The sequence below is a fragment of the Magallana gigas genome, chromosome 1 (genome assembly GCF_963853765.1).
Source record: "Magallana gigas chromosome 1, xbMagGiga1.1, whole genome shotgun sequence".
NCBI lineage: Eukaryota > Metazoa > Mollusca > Bivalvia > Ostreida > Ostreidae > Magallana > Magallana gigas.
The window spans coordinates 20,630,134-20,649,125 of NC_088853.1; the positions used below are offsets into that span (position 1 = coordinate 20,630,134).

Consider the following 18,992-nt stretch of genomic DNA (forward strand, 5'->3'; position numbering starts at 1 on the left):
GTAGGATCAAACTAGATGATGATTAATAATTGACAGTGTATTATTAATTACTGGGATTTCGTTTTCAGAAAAACGAAGCTGTGTCTTCTGATTCATAATTGCTAAAAAAAACCCGATATTTTAGCGCTCTGTACTATTTTCGTTTAAAGAGATACATTAGTTAAACTGTTATATTATTTTACTGTTATTCAACATCGATACACTAATAACGAATTAATGTACAAGTGTGACGTATTATTTTGTACTTTAGAATACTCCCAGTTTTATGATTGAATAAGATGGTTTGGAAAAAGTAAGGGTGAATACGTATATGTTAAAAACATTGAGTGACGTAATGTTGCGCTTTCGAAATACCATTGTACTTGAGCAAGCCTGCGCTCGATGTTTCCGAGTCGAAAAACCATCGGAAAACACCCTTTTTTTGCTACAAAACATCAATTTATCAAAATAATGCAATCTTCATGACGTCATTTCTACATTATGACGTCACTGTGGTGATAACCTTTTACACCTTTATTTCCAATATGGTTTTAAATATCTTTCACCTAATTTTTAAAGCTCTTTCTAAAACTTTGATTTTGGGGGCAAAAAATGCATAAAACCGCACAAAGTCCTTTGCACCAATAGCTCACTACCGGAATTCAAAATTACCGCCCCTAATACAACTATTTCGCTAGATGGCGCCGCGCATGGAAGTTCCGGTTTAGTTTTCAAATGTAAGGAATGTCACGAATCGTCGAATGTGATCTCTGTTGAGTCTGTCGCATCGAAGGTAAGCTATTTTGAACTTTAATAAAGTGTTAAATAGTTTTATATAAAAAGAATTGTTCGTATGAATATAGTTTATGGTAAACTACGACCCTATGTTGAATAGACCTACTTAATTTTTAATTTTAAGTACGTAAATAAATCTCGTGCAGTAATGAGTCAATCTGATGATTCGCTTGCTACATGCTATTCCGTCACATAGTTTACTCCGATTTTAGTGGTACACGTATTTATACATCTAGATCAACTGTTGTTTGATTTTGCAGGATGAATGCCTCTGGTCGTAATGACTCGGATGGGGAAGATAGTGAGGTCTTTGCCACTTTAACCCAGTTTTCCCTTGATGAACTTATAAAATGGAAAAAGAAAGATTTACAGAGTTGGTTACCAAAAAAAAATATGAAGATTTCAGGATGTAGGTCTGTACTGGTACACAGAATATTGAGAAGCGTTAACTTTGATACCAGTGAGGTATCTTTAGAATTTGAAGATTCAGGTGATGAAATTTCATACACTGTGCCAGACTTTGACAGTATTTCAGGCCGGGAATACGTTACTTTTGAAAATTGTGTGAATATACGCCATGAAGATGTACTATATTATTTCATCTACACATAAATTCCAATCAGTGGAAAGACTAAATACTGTCACAGACAACTCAAAAAAGGCAAAAAAAATTTGCAATGAAAATTTCTTAGGAAATTTATTTGTCAGCAATACAAGTAGTCAGTTCTCTGCTATAAAGGCTCAATGCAAACCCAGCATGAAGACATTTGCAGTAAACAAAGATGCATATTATTTTATCAAGCTGGTATTATTGAAAGAAACAGCTTTTGTACACTCGGCAGTGTGTACTTGCAAAGCTGGATTGTCTGGGGTGTGCAGTCATGTTGGAGGGCTTCTTTGTACCCTTGTGAAAATAAAAGTTCATGTACTTCTCAGGTATGTCAGTGGCAGCGACCTAGAAAAATAACGAACCCATCTTCTCCCAAGAAATTAGAAGATTTGCAGTTTATCAAGACTGATGGTGTTGACAAAGAAATACCTCAGAAACCATATCCAGGTGTCTATCAAGCAAGTTCATGCAATGATCCTGATAAATTCTTAGTAGAAGTTTTGGATGGTCTAAAACAGCCTGACCTTCTAGTGTACTTTATCAAACTATGTCTGATGCTGTGAATATTAATGAAATCTTAAATAAGTATGAACCACAATTTATGTATATGGACAATATTGATTTGAAATCAAATGTATGTCAATCAGTATTTATTGATCACACCAATTCTTTACAATTAACTCATCAAGAAATAGATGATGTCTGTAAGGCAACTAAAGGACAGTCAAATAACAGAAACTGGATACTAGCAAGAACTTTTTTTTAACAGCATCAAATTTTGCCCTAATTTGTAAAAAAAGAGATACTAAACCCCCAGACAACCTCATCAAGCATTTACGTTCATACAGGTTACCACCAGCAACTGTCTCAAGCTTGCATCATGGACGAAAATATGAAGCGAAGGCCCGCAGATGCTATGCAGAACAACATCATAAAAAATGTGGAGGGAATGTTTCAATAAAGAATGTTGGTCTAATTATTTCCTCATAATTTCCTTTTCAATGGAGTCATATCATGTTCGAAATGCGGAGTAGGAATATTGGAAAAAAAGTGCCCGTATGGAAAAGGAACAGACAAGTGGAGAAATAAGGAACCTGAAGAATGTTCTTCGAATAAAAACTTCTTTGCGGAGCTTAGTGATACTGGAAAATTTTTGTTAAAAAAGAACACACGATTACTATTATCAGGTTATTGGACAGCTCGCTGTACTCGAGATTAAATGGGCAGATTTCACAATCTGGACGAAGAAAGGACTGTGAATTGAAAGAATTGATTTTGATACCCAGTTCTGGGAAACCCAATTTTTTTTCAAACTGAAATATTTCTATTCTCATTTCTTAACTGCAGAACTATTTACAGAGAGAGTTAAACGTGGATTGAAATTGTATAATTGAATGACATGTTAGTCTGTCCCAAGATATTTATGCTGCACATTTGGCCGATTTTTAATAAAATTGCACATACCTGTGAAAGAAATGCAACTGAAATCAATGAACGGGAAAATTTCCAAAATAAATTCATTTCACACATCATTTTTCCCTCGTAAAAATCTAAAAGAAGGTAAACAGATTTGTTATGGAGATTCATAATGGGGAATGTTGACATCTTTTCTTCATTCGGAAGTCACTTGGAATTCTTCGCACAATTTTTCAACGTTATCATCCGGGCTTAATTATGGCTGATTCAATACTTTCTACCGTATATTTAGCTGTGTTTTGAAACCTGACAAGCTAGAGGCGGTTTCAAATAGTAAATTTTGGGATTTTTTGATACCATTGATTGAACTTTGTCTGAATCAAGAGGTTTTTAATAAATATTGATTAATTTAACAAAATATGTGGCAAAAATATCTTGGGGCAGACTATAGATATGTACATGTAACCAAACACTGTAAAATTCAAACTCTAATGAAATGTCAAGTGGTGCAGCTGTAACATGACCATGTATTGCATAGTTTATAAATTATATGGAAAATGAAATAGTAAAGAGGTTTGTCCTTCAGGTTTTTGAAAGATTGTCATTACTATTATTTCAAGTGCCAACCTCCTTAAATGAATATGAAGTCATACTGTAGTGTAAACATCATTATCTTTAGTTAACAAATACCTATAATTTATTTTTCTCTGATTTATGATGTGAACCATAATCAAACAGTTGGTTCACATAACTTACAAAGTATATAACTATGCCACACATAAGAAGGCTGTTAACTGTCATGTGATAAGCAAATGGCTGTAAGAAGATAATAACTTTTCATAATTTGGAATTCTTATCTTGGACAAAGACAATGGAAAAAATAAGCTATATAGAATATGTACAACTAAGTTTATTAAATCAATCATCCATTATTAGAAAACGAGCTTGTTTGATTTGCATTTTTCAGAACAAATGAACAGAAAATCTATTGATGTGCAAAATTCACATCATACAATGCCCTGAATAATGATTCATAACAAAGGACCATGGACCTTGGTAATGACTATGATGATCATTATTTCAAACTGTTTTAGTAGAAATATGTTGTGTTATAAACAATATACATATTTTAAGTGACGTGCACACATTGGGTTTGTTCACATTTGCATGTTGGCGGGGGAACATGAGTCACACACATATCTAGTTTAAATGCCAAAAATCTGACTGCTTGATGTTCAGGTTTTTGAAGATTGCATTATTCATTTTCAACAAAACATAACATAATATACCAATACTACATAAGATTTAAGTGGGTTTTTTTAAAATTCAAATACAATAAATAAAGTTTTTGACAACTAATGGCTATTACAGAACTTAAATACATGAACCAACAATTTTCTTTAAAGTCACTCATATGACTTGATAAAAATGCATAAATAAATATGTCAGAATGAACCAGTACAGATTAGCTAATCCCATTTTAAATTCTGCAAAATGGAACAGATTCACTGATACCTTCATGATTATTTCAACAAAGGGTGGTTTAAATTAGTTATAGCAGTACATATAACAATCATTTGCTCTGCAAGATGTGCCTCAGTCAAAGGAAGTACATTCTGGACGATTTTGAAGTTTTTGATTTGTTCCATTTTCATTTCTACAACAATGCTAGGGGCTGCAATTTGTTGTGTCTTAAAAAATTCTTCCTGAGTCATTTGTGCATTTGAAGCAATAAAAGGGGGCATATTTAAACCAATGAGACCAGGCAGTAAGTCAACTATAGTGAATCCTTTATCTGCTAGTATAATGTCACAACTCTCAAGGAGTGGTAAAAAAAAGGTGACCATCTTTCTGAACAATATGTCTGTCTGATGCACAACCTCCCCAAACACGTGATATAAATGACACAAGACCATTTGGTGCAACATCGATCAAAACCTTAAAAGTATTGTGAGTTTTATATTCACTCCAAATCAAGTTTTGTCCAGTAAGACTACTAGGTTTTCCGCAAAAAAAAATTCTATAGCATCAATTACTATTCTACTATTGTCGGCAAATTTGCTAATATTTGTTCCCTAGTGGGCCAGGGAATAAGCCCTTTCATATGATCATACATAAAATTAATCCATGTGTTAATAATTCTTGATACCGACATTATTGAAATTCCAAAAAGATCTGCTAAAATTTCTTGTAATAAACCTAATCGGAATGGTAAACAAACTAAATAAAACTCATTAATTGGACGTAGTTCTCTTTTCCTTCCTGGTTTCGAAATAAATTCATTGACATGTCTTCTGTCTTCTATTTCTGTAGTTCTCTGTATGTCAATTTATCTGCCCCATGTTGTAACAATAAGTTAAAAATTAATGTAGGTCTGTTTTCCATAATGACCTGAAAAATGTTTAAGTTCTGTAACTTTTATTTGAAACATTACCACATATGTACCCCTCCCCCTTTGCCAGTGTTTGCATGATAAATTCTTAACTAGTTACACCCTTGAACGCGTTAAAAAGTTTGCATTACCAAAGAAATTCTTCAAAAGCTTTATTACATCATCAACCCGTTTTATCCAAGATCATCCCGCGATTTCGATTGTTGCCATTTTTGCTATGTCATTCTGCAAATAGCTGTTAACATGTATGCGTATATTTATATTTAGTATGGTATGAAGTTTTATTAGATTCATGTATCCAAAACTATATAAATAACACTTACCTCTTCGTCAATGGTAAGTCCTTAAACTTGTAATCGCTAAAATTAGATGAAGTTTGTTATGATCAAAGTGAAACCGGAACTACTTCGCTGCATATCGACGATATCGCCGCCTAGCGATTCAAGGGCATTCACTCGGGATAGCGGTGGTGAGCGATTAGCGGAATCGGAAAAATGTATAATAAAATTTGAATAAATTTTACAGTCATTAAACTAAACAATGAAAATTGACCAGGTCAATTTTTTTCAACACATGAAAGTGCACTGACGAACAGCAATTATACAAAATAATGACATCAAAAAGCCAAGCTTGTCATATATTATATCTATTAATTTGATAACGTGGTTGATCAACTTACAGACATATGCACTCAATGTATATTTAAATCAATCACCAGGAGTATTTTTCATTCCTCTGTAACTCCACACAACAGCAACATTTAAAGTGGCATAATCACGATTGTGGTCAAATTATATTTTTTGCTTTTTTATTTATCTACAATGCTTTAGAAAAAATGCATTTTTAATGATTAGCCGAATATGAGTGTCAGTCCAACCAGAAACTTTCTTTTCAACATTCAAAGTATTAATAAAAAAGACCTGATCCTTGTTTACATAACTAAGAATTACGAGCTCTATTTCCTGCTTATAACTCGACAACTGACACTCAAATATGTGTTACCCAGTAAAAAAAAAAAACCACGAAAACAAAGTTAAAGTACGAAACGCCTTTCAAACCTGCCTCTGCAGCAATAAACATTACCGCCTGGTCGCCCAATTATTTCACAGAAACAAAAATTTGTCGCATATTGCGAATACTTTCTCATCCCCATAGTGCAAAGACAATAAACTTACATCTAGGTTACTAGCGATTTTCTCAAGTTAAGATTATTTTCAACCTTCCAGCATACTAGGTGTTACTATTTTTTGGTGTAATTAGTTATTATATAAACATTAAAATCGGCAAACAATCACCACTGACAATAATTATACATGAACAAAAACGCTAGCAAACCACAGGGACTGTGATATTCTTTATCCAGTGAATAAATATCTTATCTTCATATTGAAATGCTTTTTGGGAAACAGTTGAGTTCAGTGAGTTCAGTGAAACAAATTACAAACAAATAACCGGATGCAAGAAGGGTGCAATGCCATCTTCCGACATTCCCGATTAAAGACTGAATCACACCAACTTTTTAACGTCGAAATTAAAATTCGCCGCTTAAATGAATGTTGCAGACACTTAAAAATCTTGTTTTTCATCTCAGAAAAAATCATTGACGTTAATGTTTACAGAGACATGCAATTTTAAAAACAAATGATCGATATCATTTAATATATTCATACATTTACAAATTTATTATTTACACAGAGGGGACGCACACACCTCATCACTTTTTAAAAGGCAAATGCATCAGGCATGCAAGAAAACCCAGAGATTCGTGAATTTTAAATGCGTACTATTTCAACAAATTTCAAGGCACATCTATCAAAAGAAGTTTACTCGTATACGGAAAAAGACCTACACTCCCCGAAATCAACAAGACTAATGTAATTAGTTATAACATAATTGAAATCCAAACAACGAGGTCAAAATAACGCATAATTTATTGTCTTAAAAAGAACATTCTCAAATACTTGAAGGTCATTAAAAATGATGCAATATCCAAAGTAATACATTTATTTACCGATGAATTTGCAGTGAACACAAGAGCATGAACGAAATGGTAAATTAAAATCACGTTCACAATTGCGTAAAACTCTTAACAGGTGGACCCTGACAAAATGTACCACAGAGGTAACCATTATAACTTTATTAAAAACCGCTGAATTCTGATCTTCAATGGGAAATGAAATATTTTTAAATAAATGGTTTTATGTAATTTTGTTCTCTAAAGTTCATTTTATGAGAATGTAAATATTTACGACTTTGTCGCAAGTTATTTTGTAAAATGCAGCCCAATGTCGTTATTACAAACATACGACAAGGGCTGGTTCGCGGCGAGAATTATTCGCGACGCCGAGGCTCTTGCGATCTTACACGAAAATTTCTCGCTGGCAAATAAGAGTTGGTATACTTATTAAAATGATACACCAAACTTCAAAAGTAAGAAAAAAATGAATTCTTCACCTATATATATTTACCTTTATGTTGGCTTCAACTTGCTAGCTATCAACTATAGAGTAAATGTAGGCCTCAAAGTAGCTGTGTGACTTACAATACCTTAAATCTATTGAGGGTAATCGTGTTCAAAAATCAAGACATGTAAACTTGTAAACCCGAATATGCAATCGTGTTGATGTGTGAGCCTGAGTATGAATGAGTGTAATTTTGATCGTATCACCTAAACAACTCAGGGATAAACACTTTAGAGTTGACCCCACAGGCCTTCAATCTAATTTTCCGTACAGATGCTAAATTGCAGCTGTAAAATGCTGTTTGTTATTTACATGTAACCTGCTACTATAATACACACTTTCCATCTGTTATCCCTGCATTTGTATTTCCGTTTTCTGAAATATCACGGCTGACATGTTACGAATTGACAAATGTAAAGTCTACAAGTTTGTCGAATTTTGACATGACCATATATGGAAACAGTGACGTCACTGATAGCTGCAGGTAAAGGCATGCCGTAATCGCCGGAATAGGGACGGAATAAATAAAAAAAATATATTAGGTAGGCCTATAATCATATTATCTCTGGATAACAACATTTCATAGAAAGTACCATTTTTCGGAAAATTAAATTATGAGATTGGTGTACATTTTATCAAGAGAATGTATAAAAGATGCGAGTGAAGAATGCGATCGGCTTCAGATATCCTCTTAGAACTGAAAACAAAATACATTTAATGACTTTGTTTGAATCCACATGGATAAAGATATATACGCAATTTTATTCATAGGCGTCGGAACCGGGGAAGGGGGAGCTGGGGGGGGGGGGGGGGGACTTAGCCCCCCCCCCCCCCCAACACACACATTTTTTTCGCAAAGTTAGACCTAACCATTAGGAATATAGCATCAGGGAGGGTTCAGCCCCCACCCCCACCCCCACTTTTTCCTCGCAACAAACAAAATTGTTCCTTAAAAGACCTTAAAGGGAATGAAATATTAATAGTGATAATGAAAATTGGAGTCATAGTAGGTTTCACCACCCCCCCCCCCCCCACCCCACCCCCAAGGATTAGGAATTTTATGATTTTGGGAAAAAATGGGCAGGTAAGATTGGAGTTAAAGGTATACCCTCCCCATGGATTAGGATTTTCATGATTTAGGGAATTCTTGTCAAGATTTCTAATGATTAGTTTAGCCCCCCCCCCTTTCAATTTGCTTCCGACGCCACTGTTATTAGGGTACATGCAACAAATTGTTAAAGTATAGGCTTCGGTTGAATTAAGAAAATATCTCCAAATGAATCTTTATCGCTACCACATATTTGTGACAAGATCCCCCCCTCCACCCCCGCAAAAAATTACACGGGGTTGGCCAGAGAGTTGCAAAGTTATCGATAAGAAAAGCAAACTATTTAAAGACATTGGTTTTGAGATTGTGATTAATATGAGACATAAGAAGCGACACCCTCTTTAAAAAAAATAAATAAAAATTTCAAAGATAAAGTTAACTGTCGTGAAATTAAAATGTGTATAAATTATTTTAAGAAATGTTTCTTTGCATTATCGGCAATATATAGGGAAAAAACCCTATCATGTAGGTAAAAATTGACATTTTTTTTAATTATTTCAAGCAATTATTACGGGATATGAGTATGACGTCCTGAATGTTGGTTCAATGCAGACTCACTTTGTGAATTTGGTTGATAAAAATTTTCTGGAGAGCTATTATGATACAGCTTTACAGCCACTTGTGAACTAGTTGCAGGTCTGTAGCTCCCGGTCTGAAAAAAATTCGGATGGACGACCTGGGAGCTATAGTGCCTCCCATAGTAAAAACTTTCACTTACACAACAAAAAAAAGTATAAATACATGTAAAGTAATATACATTTTTCCGCAAAAAAATACCTTCTTTTTTCGCAGTTCGTTTTTTCTAACTAATTCAGAAAAAATAAGGGTTAAGCTGTCAATATGACAGCAAACCGTGTTTTCGTATGTGTGAACAATATCCATAATCCATTTGTCAATCCTGAATTGCTAAATACTACCTATCTAAAGAAATGGGGCACTCTATATGCAATTTCAGCAGAAAGTTCAACAGCTGATATTTTTTCATAAATTATCAAAAATCAAAATCCTAGCAATATGCATACCTCTGATATATGTATAATTGATCTGCAAAAGAACAACTTCCTATCTTGAAAACTGCTCGAGGAGTTATCGGTACAATAAGGGTACATTTTTGACAGACACTCGTCCGCCCGCCATGTTTACTATTTCAATAATCGGAAACCTGGTTAAAAACTCTGTCTTAAAATTCTTAGAATTCAGAGGCAAATTGGAGTTAATGGGACCTCCCAGTGGTCTTCGAACCCCATGCCGCTCAAAATATTTTCACCCCCTTAAGAAATTTCTTGAGCCGTCTCATTTCTAGAAAAGAATACGCATTAACTTATATTCCAGTTTAAATTACATGTCTTTTTTTTTTTAGAGAAATAAAATATTAGGCATTTCCTTTTATGATACCATGATAATTATATTACGGAAATTAGCGCATTCGTCACATCGGCAACGATTTTTTTTCTACATGAACCTCTTCCTGTTTAGTCCAGTTTCAATCATACCTCAAATTATTTTCTAAAAATAATACCGGTGTTTTCGATAGAAAAGGTGTCGTTCATTCAAAGCTTATTGCAACAGTTTACCTGTATATTATGTTTAGTTTTTTCGTCCATTCTGGCGGTTACGAGATGCCTTTTCCCGCAGCAATGCAGTTGCCATATAAGGTCATGTCAAAATTCGACAAACTTGTAGACTTTACATTTGTCAATTTGTATCATGTCTGATGTGCTATTGCCAAGCCTGAAGTTACAAATGCAGAAACTACGGATTGAAAGTTGAAGGTTTAATTAACTAATGTAAACAATAAAGTTGCAAAATGTGCATCATGCGAAGGAACTGAGTCAAATCTTACACGTGTTTATGCCCGAGTTTTAAAAGTTACACATTTTCATACTCAGGATCACACATCAACACGATTGTGTATTCGGAATTACAAGTTTACATGTCTGGATTTTTGAACCTGATTACCCTCTATATAAATCCTCATGTGGTTAATCGGTGCATTTGTATCCTGTGAAATGTCGTGTTTCATTTTTCTTTTTACATGTTCCTTTTTCTTTACATCAGTTGTTAACATCTCTCACTTAATGCATGCAATACTGATTCCTTATTATCAAAAATGTTAACAAGAGCGATAGAGAGCAAAATCAATACCGGATATCTAAAACGTTATGTAAAAGGCAGCCAATATAATTGTGAAATCCTGATTGTGACCTAGAACCATACTCGGACTACTTAAATTCACATGGAAACAAATATAGACGATATGAAAATGTAGAAGGAAGGTCTCGAACGTCAGAGATATAGAAATTTTAATTAGGAAAAAACTAACACATTGTTAGAACAAAATTGATTTTTGAATATGCATGTTACTTCGTTTTGTTTGAAGAAAATATAAATACGGCCAAAACATGCCTTTAAGGTTTGTATTGGAACGCCCATAATCATATGTATTCTTGATTTCTCTTGTAAATCATTTTTTTTTATAAAATTGTTAGTGAATATTGATTGCTGTTTACATGCACGTACATGTTCTGAGTCAATTGAATCAACAACAACGTGTTTATATCATAAGAATCTTAGATGAGAGTGGGAGTAATAAACTTGATGATTATCTACCAGAAAGTATGTTCAAAACTTAAAATCAGATGGTGTTAACATACAACAGGACGACGTTGAAAATAGAGACAGTGTATTGTAAACCTCATTCTACATAAAATATGCAAATTACAACAACTTTAATATTGATTTTTTCGATACTTGTACATAAATACGCATTCAAATTATTTGATCCTGCTAGTAACCCACTTAATAAGTATGTGAACGTTCTGCAGCTTTTTCTATTTAAATTCAATTTTTCTTACAGACGTGATACGTTTATAGCCAGTTCGTTATATGATAATCAGCTAAGAATGCTTCAAACTATCGTTCATTATTAATTTATATTTACCGTCATTAACTAAAAAAAAATCAAGAATTCAAGAACAAAAAAGGTGTGATATATCAGTTTGAGTATTTTATATACTAGTATGCCTTTTAAAATTAAAAGCCCACACAAAAGATTACACTAAAGGTTACACTCGTATTGTGAGATATAATTACAAAGATCTTTTGCCAAAACATTTTATAAAATTCAATATATATTAAATTGATGTTGATCTACTTAAATGCTCCGATAAAATGTACATATTTTTTTTCAAATGGTAAATCGACGAGAGTATTCGCACAGGTAGCTGTAAAGATGATGTTGAGCTCTATCCCAGCATTCAAACGTGGTTGATCCATGTGCCCTAAATCGTATTTCATTTGGATCGGAATTCAATTCAACAGGACAGAAAGTTCCAGTTCCAAAGTCAGTAGGAAATGGAGATCCATCGTGGAAAATATAACCACCTGCATATTTTTCTCCTTGAATCCAAACATCAATTGTCGAACCATTAGCGATGGGAACTGGTAAAAGATAAAAAGAATGCCAGTAAGATACATTCGAGCACATACAGACAGAAAAAACGGCATTTTTTAGAACTTGAAGGTTGAACAATTTTTGTAAAAGATAAATAAACATATACTAACTTTTTCAGCCTTTACTACTGTACATCATAGGCACGACGAAAATGCTTTTTAAACATTTTTCTCAGAGATTAAAACAAAGAAGCATGCAAATAGTACATGCCGATTATGAGTTTTTTTCGGTTTAAAGTCTACCTAGATAGTCCGTCATGATATCGTGTTTCAGTTGACTATCGAGTCTGATGAGGTCTCCTCCCTCAGCTTCACAAAGCTCTGCTGCTTCTGGATAAGATGCTGGTACCGAAACGTACTTCAGACAAATCTGGATATCTGTATAGTTATACGTAGCATATCCTGTTGCGCACGCAGCTAAAACGATAAGTGAAAGTGGTTAGGATTATTTAAAATATGATAAAGTAATGTAACTAGACTTTAGAAACCGCCTCAATGTGAAATGTTGAAAGATTATTAATGTATTTAAATTTCATGAATTGCATATTGTTTTGATATATAATCCAGATTTGTTTGTACACATCAAATTCATTGTTTATTATGCTTCTGTCGCCCTATGCGTTAGCTTTTAGAAATATCTTCTTTTTATTCTTTATAAACTTGGTTGAAAACCCAACAGTGCATTTTTATTTATTTTTTGTAACATATAGCGATAATAACTTTAAACATTGACGAGCATAAAATTCAATAAAAAAATATAAATATATTTTTATTTTCTGAATGGGTTTTCGTGTTTGCTGAGTTTTTGGGCCAAAATAAAATTTCATGCAAAATAGTGTTTAATTTCCACGTTACTTTTTTTTAAAGTTTATTAACATACATAAAGTTTGGTATATAATAAGGTTGATTATAAACTACAGAGATATATATTTGCAACCACCAGGCTGTCATGAATGATGTGACTGGAATTTTCTAACTCAAATAAAGTTAGCTAACAATATTATTCAGCCGGTTTGAGTAATTATGAACATTGATGTTTTGTTACATATAATATGTTATTATACTTTCATGTTAAATACTGAAATCTGATTGGTTTAGGCACAGTTTTTAATTCGTTGTATTACTCTCAGCGTTAGCAACATACCTGGGAACGGGTAACACAATAAATTGTTACATGTGCGTAAATTATGCACGTACGGTTCGCCTTAGAATTCATATCACAATGTAAAAGCAGCAATGTATTCTTTAAAATTAAGATTTTCAGTATAATAAAATAAACAGTGCCTGTTTGGGGGACAACAGTTAAAATTGATGCCCCCTCGAAAACCTTTGTCAACCGACGCGAAGCAGAGGCTGACAATGGTTTTCTCCGGGATGCCAACATCAATTTCAATTTAATTAATATATTAATACCAGATATTCTAATGTCACTGAAAAAAAAATGTGAATTTTATCTCGTCATTTAAACACATTTTGTGTATTCAGTTGGTATTTATCCATTAGGCAGTAAATCTTATCTACCACAAGTCAAACAATTAAGAAATCTTAATTAGGTTTATATTGCCTAGATTAATCATCAAATCTGTTTTTGAGTGAGAATTATTTGTTAACATCGTCCATGGTTTACAAAGTTTCAAGTTCAGTTCATAATGATTAATATCCTATGTTACTGTTTTTTTTCCGTTAAACTTGGTAATGAGTTATTCTATCATAACCTGTTTAACATATTTAGACTATAAAAGGATACAGAACTTTATTGATTTGCGTTTGCTGTAGGTTTTACCGTTGTTTTTCTTACACAGAAATTTCAAAGTTATCAACTGTCTAAAAGCGAGATACTATACTCATACGAAGAATGCTGCTGGCAATTTTACGTGGATATTGAATTTATGCCTTTATATAGGAATTTATTTAAGGAATAAGGAATCGTTCTTTGAGTATAATGAGGTGATATTTTCAGTCGGGGCGTGGTCAAATTCCAAAAAAGCCAGAAGGCTTTATGATAGAAACGACCCTGCTCCGACCCAAATTATCACCTCATAATATTCAAAAAATGAATCCTTATTACTTAAATTTATATTATTTCCAATTGGTACTCTTTAAAAGAACATTATTTTAAAACCAATATTTTTTATACAGCACATGCTATGTATTACTACATGTACGCGGCGCAACCAATGTCGTTTTTCGGTTATGCTATAAGACACGCCCATTTTGTGTCACTCATGTTTTATGAAGTTATTGGGTTTTAGGATTCAAAATTGATTAGTAGTGTTATCACGGACAAGGACAGTTGAAAATGTAAGTATATATTTTGTCTGCAATTACATGCAATTGTTATTTTCATCCATTTCTTAAGTTAGCCGAATCTAATTTATACAAAATAGTGACATATATCTGCTTCACGATTTCATCGCTTTAAACCAACTTGTCTGCGTAAGGATAATAACTTTGACCTTAACAAAACAAAATTTAGTGTACTGTGTAGCATAATTGATAGTTATTTGATTATCTAAATTTAGTTGATAGGTCATTTCAATTTACTATTGATTTTGCTTGTAAATCTTCAGCTATAGATGCGGACTCCGCAGACTGCACCGGCTGATATAAAAAATATCAATTGTGAAAACTCTGCGTTTATTCAAGGATTGGCTGTTCTCTCTATGTACATTGTAACATGTTGCTGACAATTACGACAGGTTACGTTCATTTGCTCACTTTATCCAAATAAACGAGGAACGAAAATATTTATATAGAATGTTCTATAAAAATCTGAAGTTTCTGTTTCACAACAGGTTATAAAGTTTTATGTAGCTACATGTATCAATGCAGAATTAAACTTAGCGGAATGTGTATTGTATCAGTTTTCACTACCGTCATACATGTATGAAACACCAAAGAAAACAGTGCATTATTTATTTAGTCCAGAACAAGACACAAATCTTTCTAGTTAACCAGGATATACAGAGCAGCCCATTCGTTTTTATTGCAATTATATGTTCTTAATTCTGGAAGAGAGCATTTCCGTTATGGATGCCTTCGCTCACTGATTGCATTGATGCTATCACTAAATTAATCATCAGAGCTATCACAAAATCATCTTTACGCCATAAACTACAAATTAGTTGTTTTTAAAAAAAATCTTAACATTGTAGATTTACAGTTCGATTTTTTTCGCCAGTATCTCTATACAGAACTTTTATTCTAATTTAATATTCAGTAAAAGACGTTAATAGCAAACGAGCTTACAATGAATTGACGCTTAAAGCGAAGTGAGTTTCATTCCCCTTGACTTTATTACAAGTTGTAAACTTGACAGATATAACGAATCACGATTCTAATGAAGCAGAATCGTATGTCCCTGGTACTTCGTTATAAGCGTGGTTTACTGTACTCATTTATTTATTCTAAAAATTTGCGACGACTACCCGACCATCTTAAAGAGGCATGGTCACGATTTTGGTCATGTTTTATTTTCCTATTTCTATTGTTTTCACTGCTTTAGCAATGTATTTCTAATGATCAACCAAACTTTGAGAGTTTGTCAGTCGTAGAATTATAAGCAAGATAAAGAACTTGCAACGCTTTGCGATGTACATGTAAAGAAGGCTCGTGCCTTGGTTTCGTTTACTTTGGTTTAATATTCCGGTAGAAGTTCTGTTTCAAGCTCATTCTTTTCGATATACTTGATAATTTTGAACACAAATATAGAGTTCCTAGCGTTTGTCATATTCATTTTTTGTAGAATTTTGTAAATGTAAACAAAAGAATGACCTGGGCTTCGTTTTCATAAGGAATAACTGCAAGCTCTGTATCTTGCTTGACGACTAAATCTCAAGTTTTTGTGAACCAACAAAAATTCCTTACTGAGGCACTGTAAACTAAAAAAACGGAAAAATAATTTCGACAAAAATAATGATCATGCTCTAATAAGGACCATTGCCTGATATTTTTGTTTTAATAGTTTTGCGCAATACTTACGTGGAATAAATGATTCCCATTCATGATCTGTAATGTCGCTTCCAGTCAAATCAGGACAGCACAAGCATTTGCGTTGATTCTTGTTGACGCTAAACATATAAGTGGTAGCTATGGTATTCAAACATTTTACAGCGCACCTCTCAATACCTAAAATATTTGTGATTTCAACACAAGAAGATTTAGGAGACTCGTGTGTTTTTTCAACATAAAAACTCGCAATTTGGGCGGCGTTACTGGATAGAAAATTCATAAAAAGATAAAACATCATATGATGTGTTATCCGTGCCATGTTTCACGTACAGATTACAAACATAAAATGATTTGAATATTTCATAGATGTTCTTAAAACGACTTGAAAAGCTCGCACAACCAATTCACACTTAAAATAATCAATCTATTTGCTAATATTTAGAAGCAGGATTCGCCATTTCAAAGCATATTCTGATGCTTATTGATCAGTGCTTAAAGTGCTTAAACAGAGATTATACTTAATTGAATAAGAATGTTTACATTTCTTTAAAAAGGCTACAGTAGTCAAGTTTGTTAAATCAATCAACATTGTAGCTCGGTGAAATTTACAACAACTTGCCCTTTTAGCATTAGTGCAGACATGAAAATTGAATTTGTTTTGTTGTTTAAAGTGTGTTAAAGAACAGGAAAGGACCAGTGTAAGGCTTATAAGTAATTATGGCCTACTAATGTACCAATGACGTTCATGAAATATTGGATAATAATAGCAGCGGCATTTCTTTGATCTCGTTCATAACGGTAATAGTGTGTCTGGTGCTTATACTAGAATATGGTTTTTTTTTACTACCTATTTATACACACACAGCATTTGTTTTCGAAATGCCAATTTTTTTCAAATCGATTTCAAAAGATAAAACTCTTTTTTGTTATTGATAGATACCATTGTTCTGCCTTTTCTTCCCAACAAAAATTGGTATTCAATCTTTCTTTTTTTTTCAGATATTAACTTTATACCATTCAATTTATTAATTGAAAAGTGTATCTTTCGTTGCAAAGGTACTCCATCCAGTAAGATATAAAACTTTTTTTTACAACAGCAGATTAACTTCCTTACAAGTATGACCATACCCACATTTAAATACAAATTATAATTTACAACTTTCTCTTTCTGATTTTCAGTATTGACAATTTTTCAAGATGAACGTGAAATATTTATTAATTAATCTTATAATTTATGTTCTGTTATATTTTATCCTCTTGGTCTTTAATCAAAGAATGCAGTGTTCAAAACCTTTTATAATAAGAGTGCATTATCAATCATGTAACTACTTGACCTTAAAAACGGAGCACAACAACATTCGCACAGCTGCATTTAGATATGAACATCATTGGTGATTTTTTGTCAATATTTTCATATATACCAACAACCAGATAATTATAAAACAGTACATGTATGAATGAATTCACTGCAAATCAAGAATTTACATAAGAAAGACCATTTAATTTGTTCTCAAGATTATCACAAAATGAGTTCATGAAATTGTTTGCAAGTTGTAACTTTCAGGTCCTCACTAATATCCTTGTATAAAGTTGATGGTTCTCTCGTGTAGGTGGAATGTAGGTCAAGGTTGAAAGTCCATCCACCTTAAACCGCCATGGACTATCCATCAACATTTGATATCTACAAAAAAGACAAAAGTAGTGTTACAGCACACTATGGAAAATAATGCACTTTTTATTTTCAATTTTGTTGCACCTGGGTCCAAGTCTACACACTTTAAAAAATTAAAGTACTGAAGAACTGACGGGAGTTGATTTTGTCGATGTTTATTTATTTTAAAATCGATGATATGTTATTTTGCATGACAAGTACGTGTAGTTTCTAATTTGAATTACGCACATTTTTATAATATGGATTTCTCACTTTTTCGACAAGAATATCGAGAAACCCCCCTCTGAATCATGTTATAAAATATTTAAAGATAAAATTAATTCAATCAAACTATGTATCAGTAATAAAAATATTTCTCGAAAATTGTATGGATCCAAGCAATATTGAACTTTAGTCTCGTTCAACCAAACGCTCGGCTGACACCGTAAATCTCCGACAAGGATTCACGGAGACAGACGAGCGTCGAGTTGAACGAGACTATATTGAACTCTGGCGTAGGAATACATACGACTACAAAATATATTTAAATTGTTCGTACCATTTATAATCTGACTATTTCAAGGTATTTATAAATAAGTTTCCTTGAAAAACAACGCTTTAGAATACATTACATCGAATTTATCAAATATTTTCAAGAACTACGTCTTGTCAGCAGCAATGATTTGTGCTGAGGTCCAAACACTGTTTCACTTTCGGTTTGTCTGAGTAACTGCATAGGAGAGTTGATTAAAATCAACTCCCAAAAATCAAAGTGTGTTGATAAAGCTGACATAGACGCACACGTTAAAAAGAATTGTTTTCGCCTTAGATGGAGAAATGCAATTGCCAATTCATGTTTGACAATTAGTATTTGGTGGCATTTGTAGGTGCCAGCTCTCTGTTGTTACTTAATTTGTTGTACATTCTTTAAAAAATATGTGTTTTCTCTGTAAATTTAGGAGATCGGAATGGATAAGTCGATTTTGTATTGTAAGAATAGGTTTAGGTCTGAAATTTTGGGGTTTTATTTATTGAGTTGTCTTTCAATATTTTCTTTATTTTTAATAAATGACATATTCCAAATCTATATAGGTGATAATTTGATTTTTACTCAGCTATAACTTACCTGTGGTAAGTTTGTGCAGCATGAGAAAACGTAAATACAAATTGCATGT

At 32.9% G+C, this 18,992-nt stretch overlaps 1 protein-coding gene and 1 pseudogene across 4 annotated transcripts in view; one reads left to right on the plus strand and one right to left on the minus strand.

Moving 5' to 3' along the window:
• The first annotated feature begins 1,035 nt into the window (after positions 1-1,035).
• On the plus strand, positions 1,036-3,061 carry LOC136275704 (uncharacterized; annotated as a pseudogene).
• Positions 3,062-17,558: 14,497 nt separating this feature from the next.
• Positions 17,559-18,992, minus strand: part of LOC105343453 (beta-1,4-N-acetylgalactosaminyltransferase bre-4) — a 36,298-nt gene continuing 34,864 nt past the window's right edge. For all 4 annotated transcript variants that reach the window (XM_034464979.2, XM_034464981.2, XM_034464980.2 and 1 more), the window contains one exon: positions 17,559-17,847. In XM_034464979.2, coding sequence (XP_034320870.2) covers positions 17,727-17,847 — 121 coding nt within the window. In that variant the 3' untranslated portion in view covers positions 17,559-17,726. The remainder of the gene's footprint in view (positions 17,848-18,992) is intronic.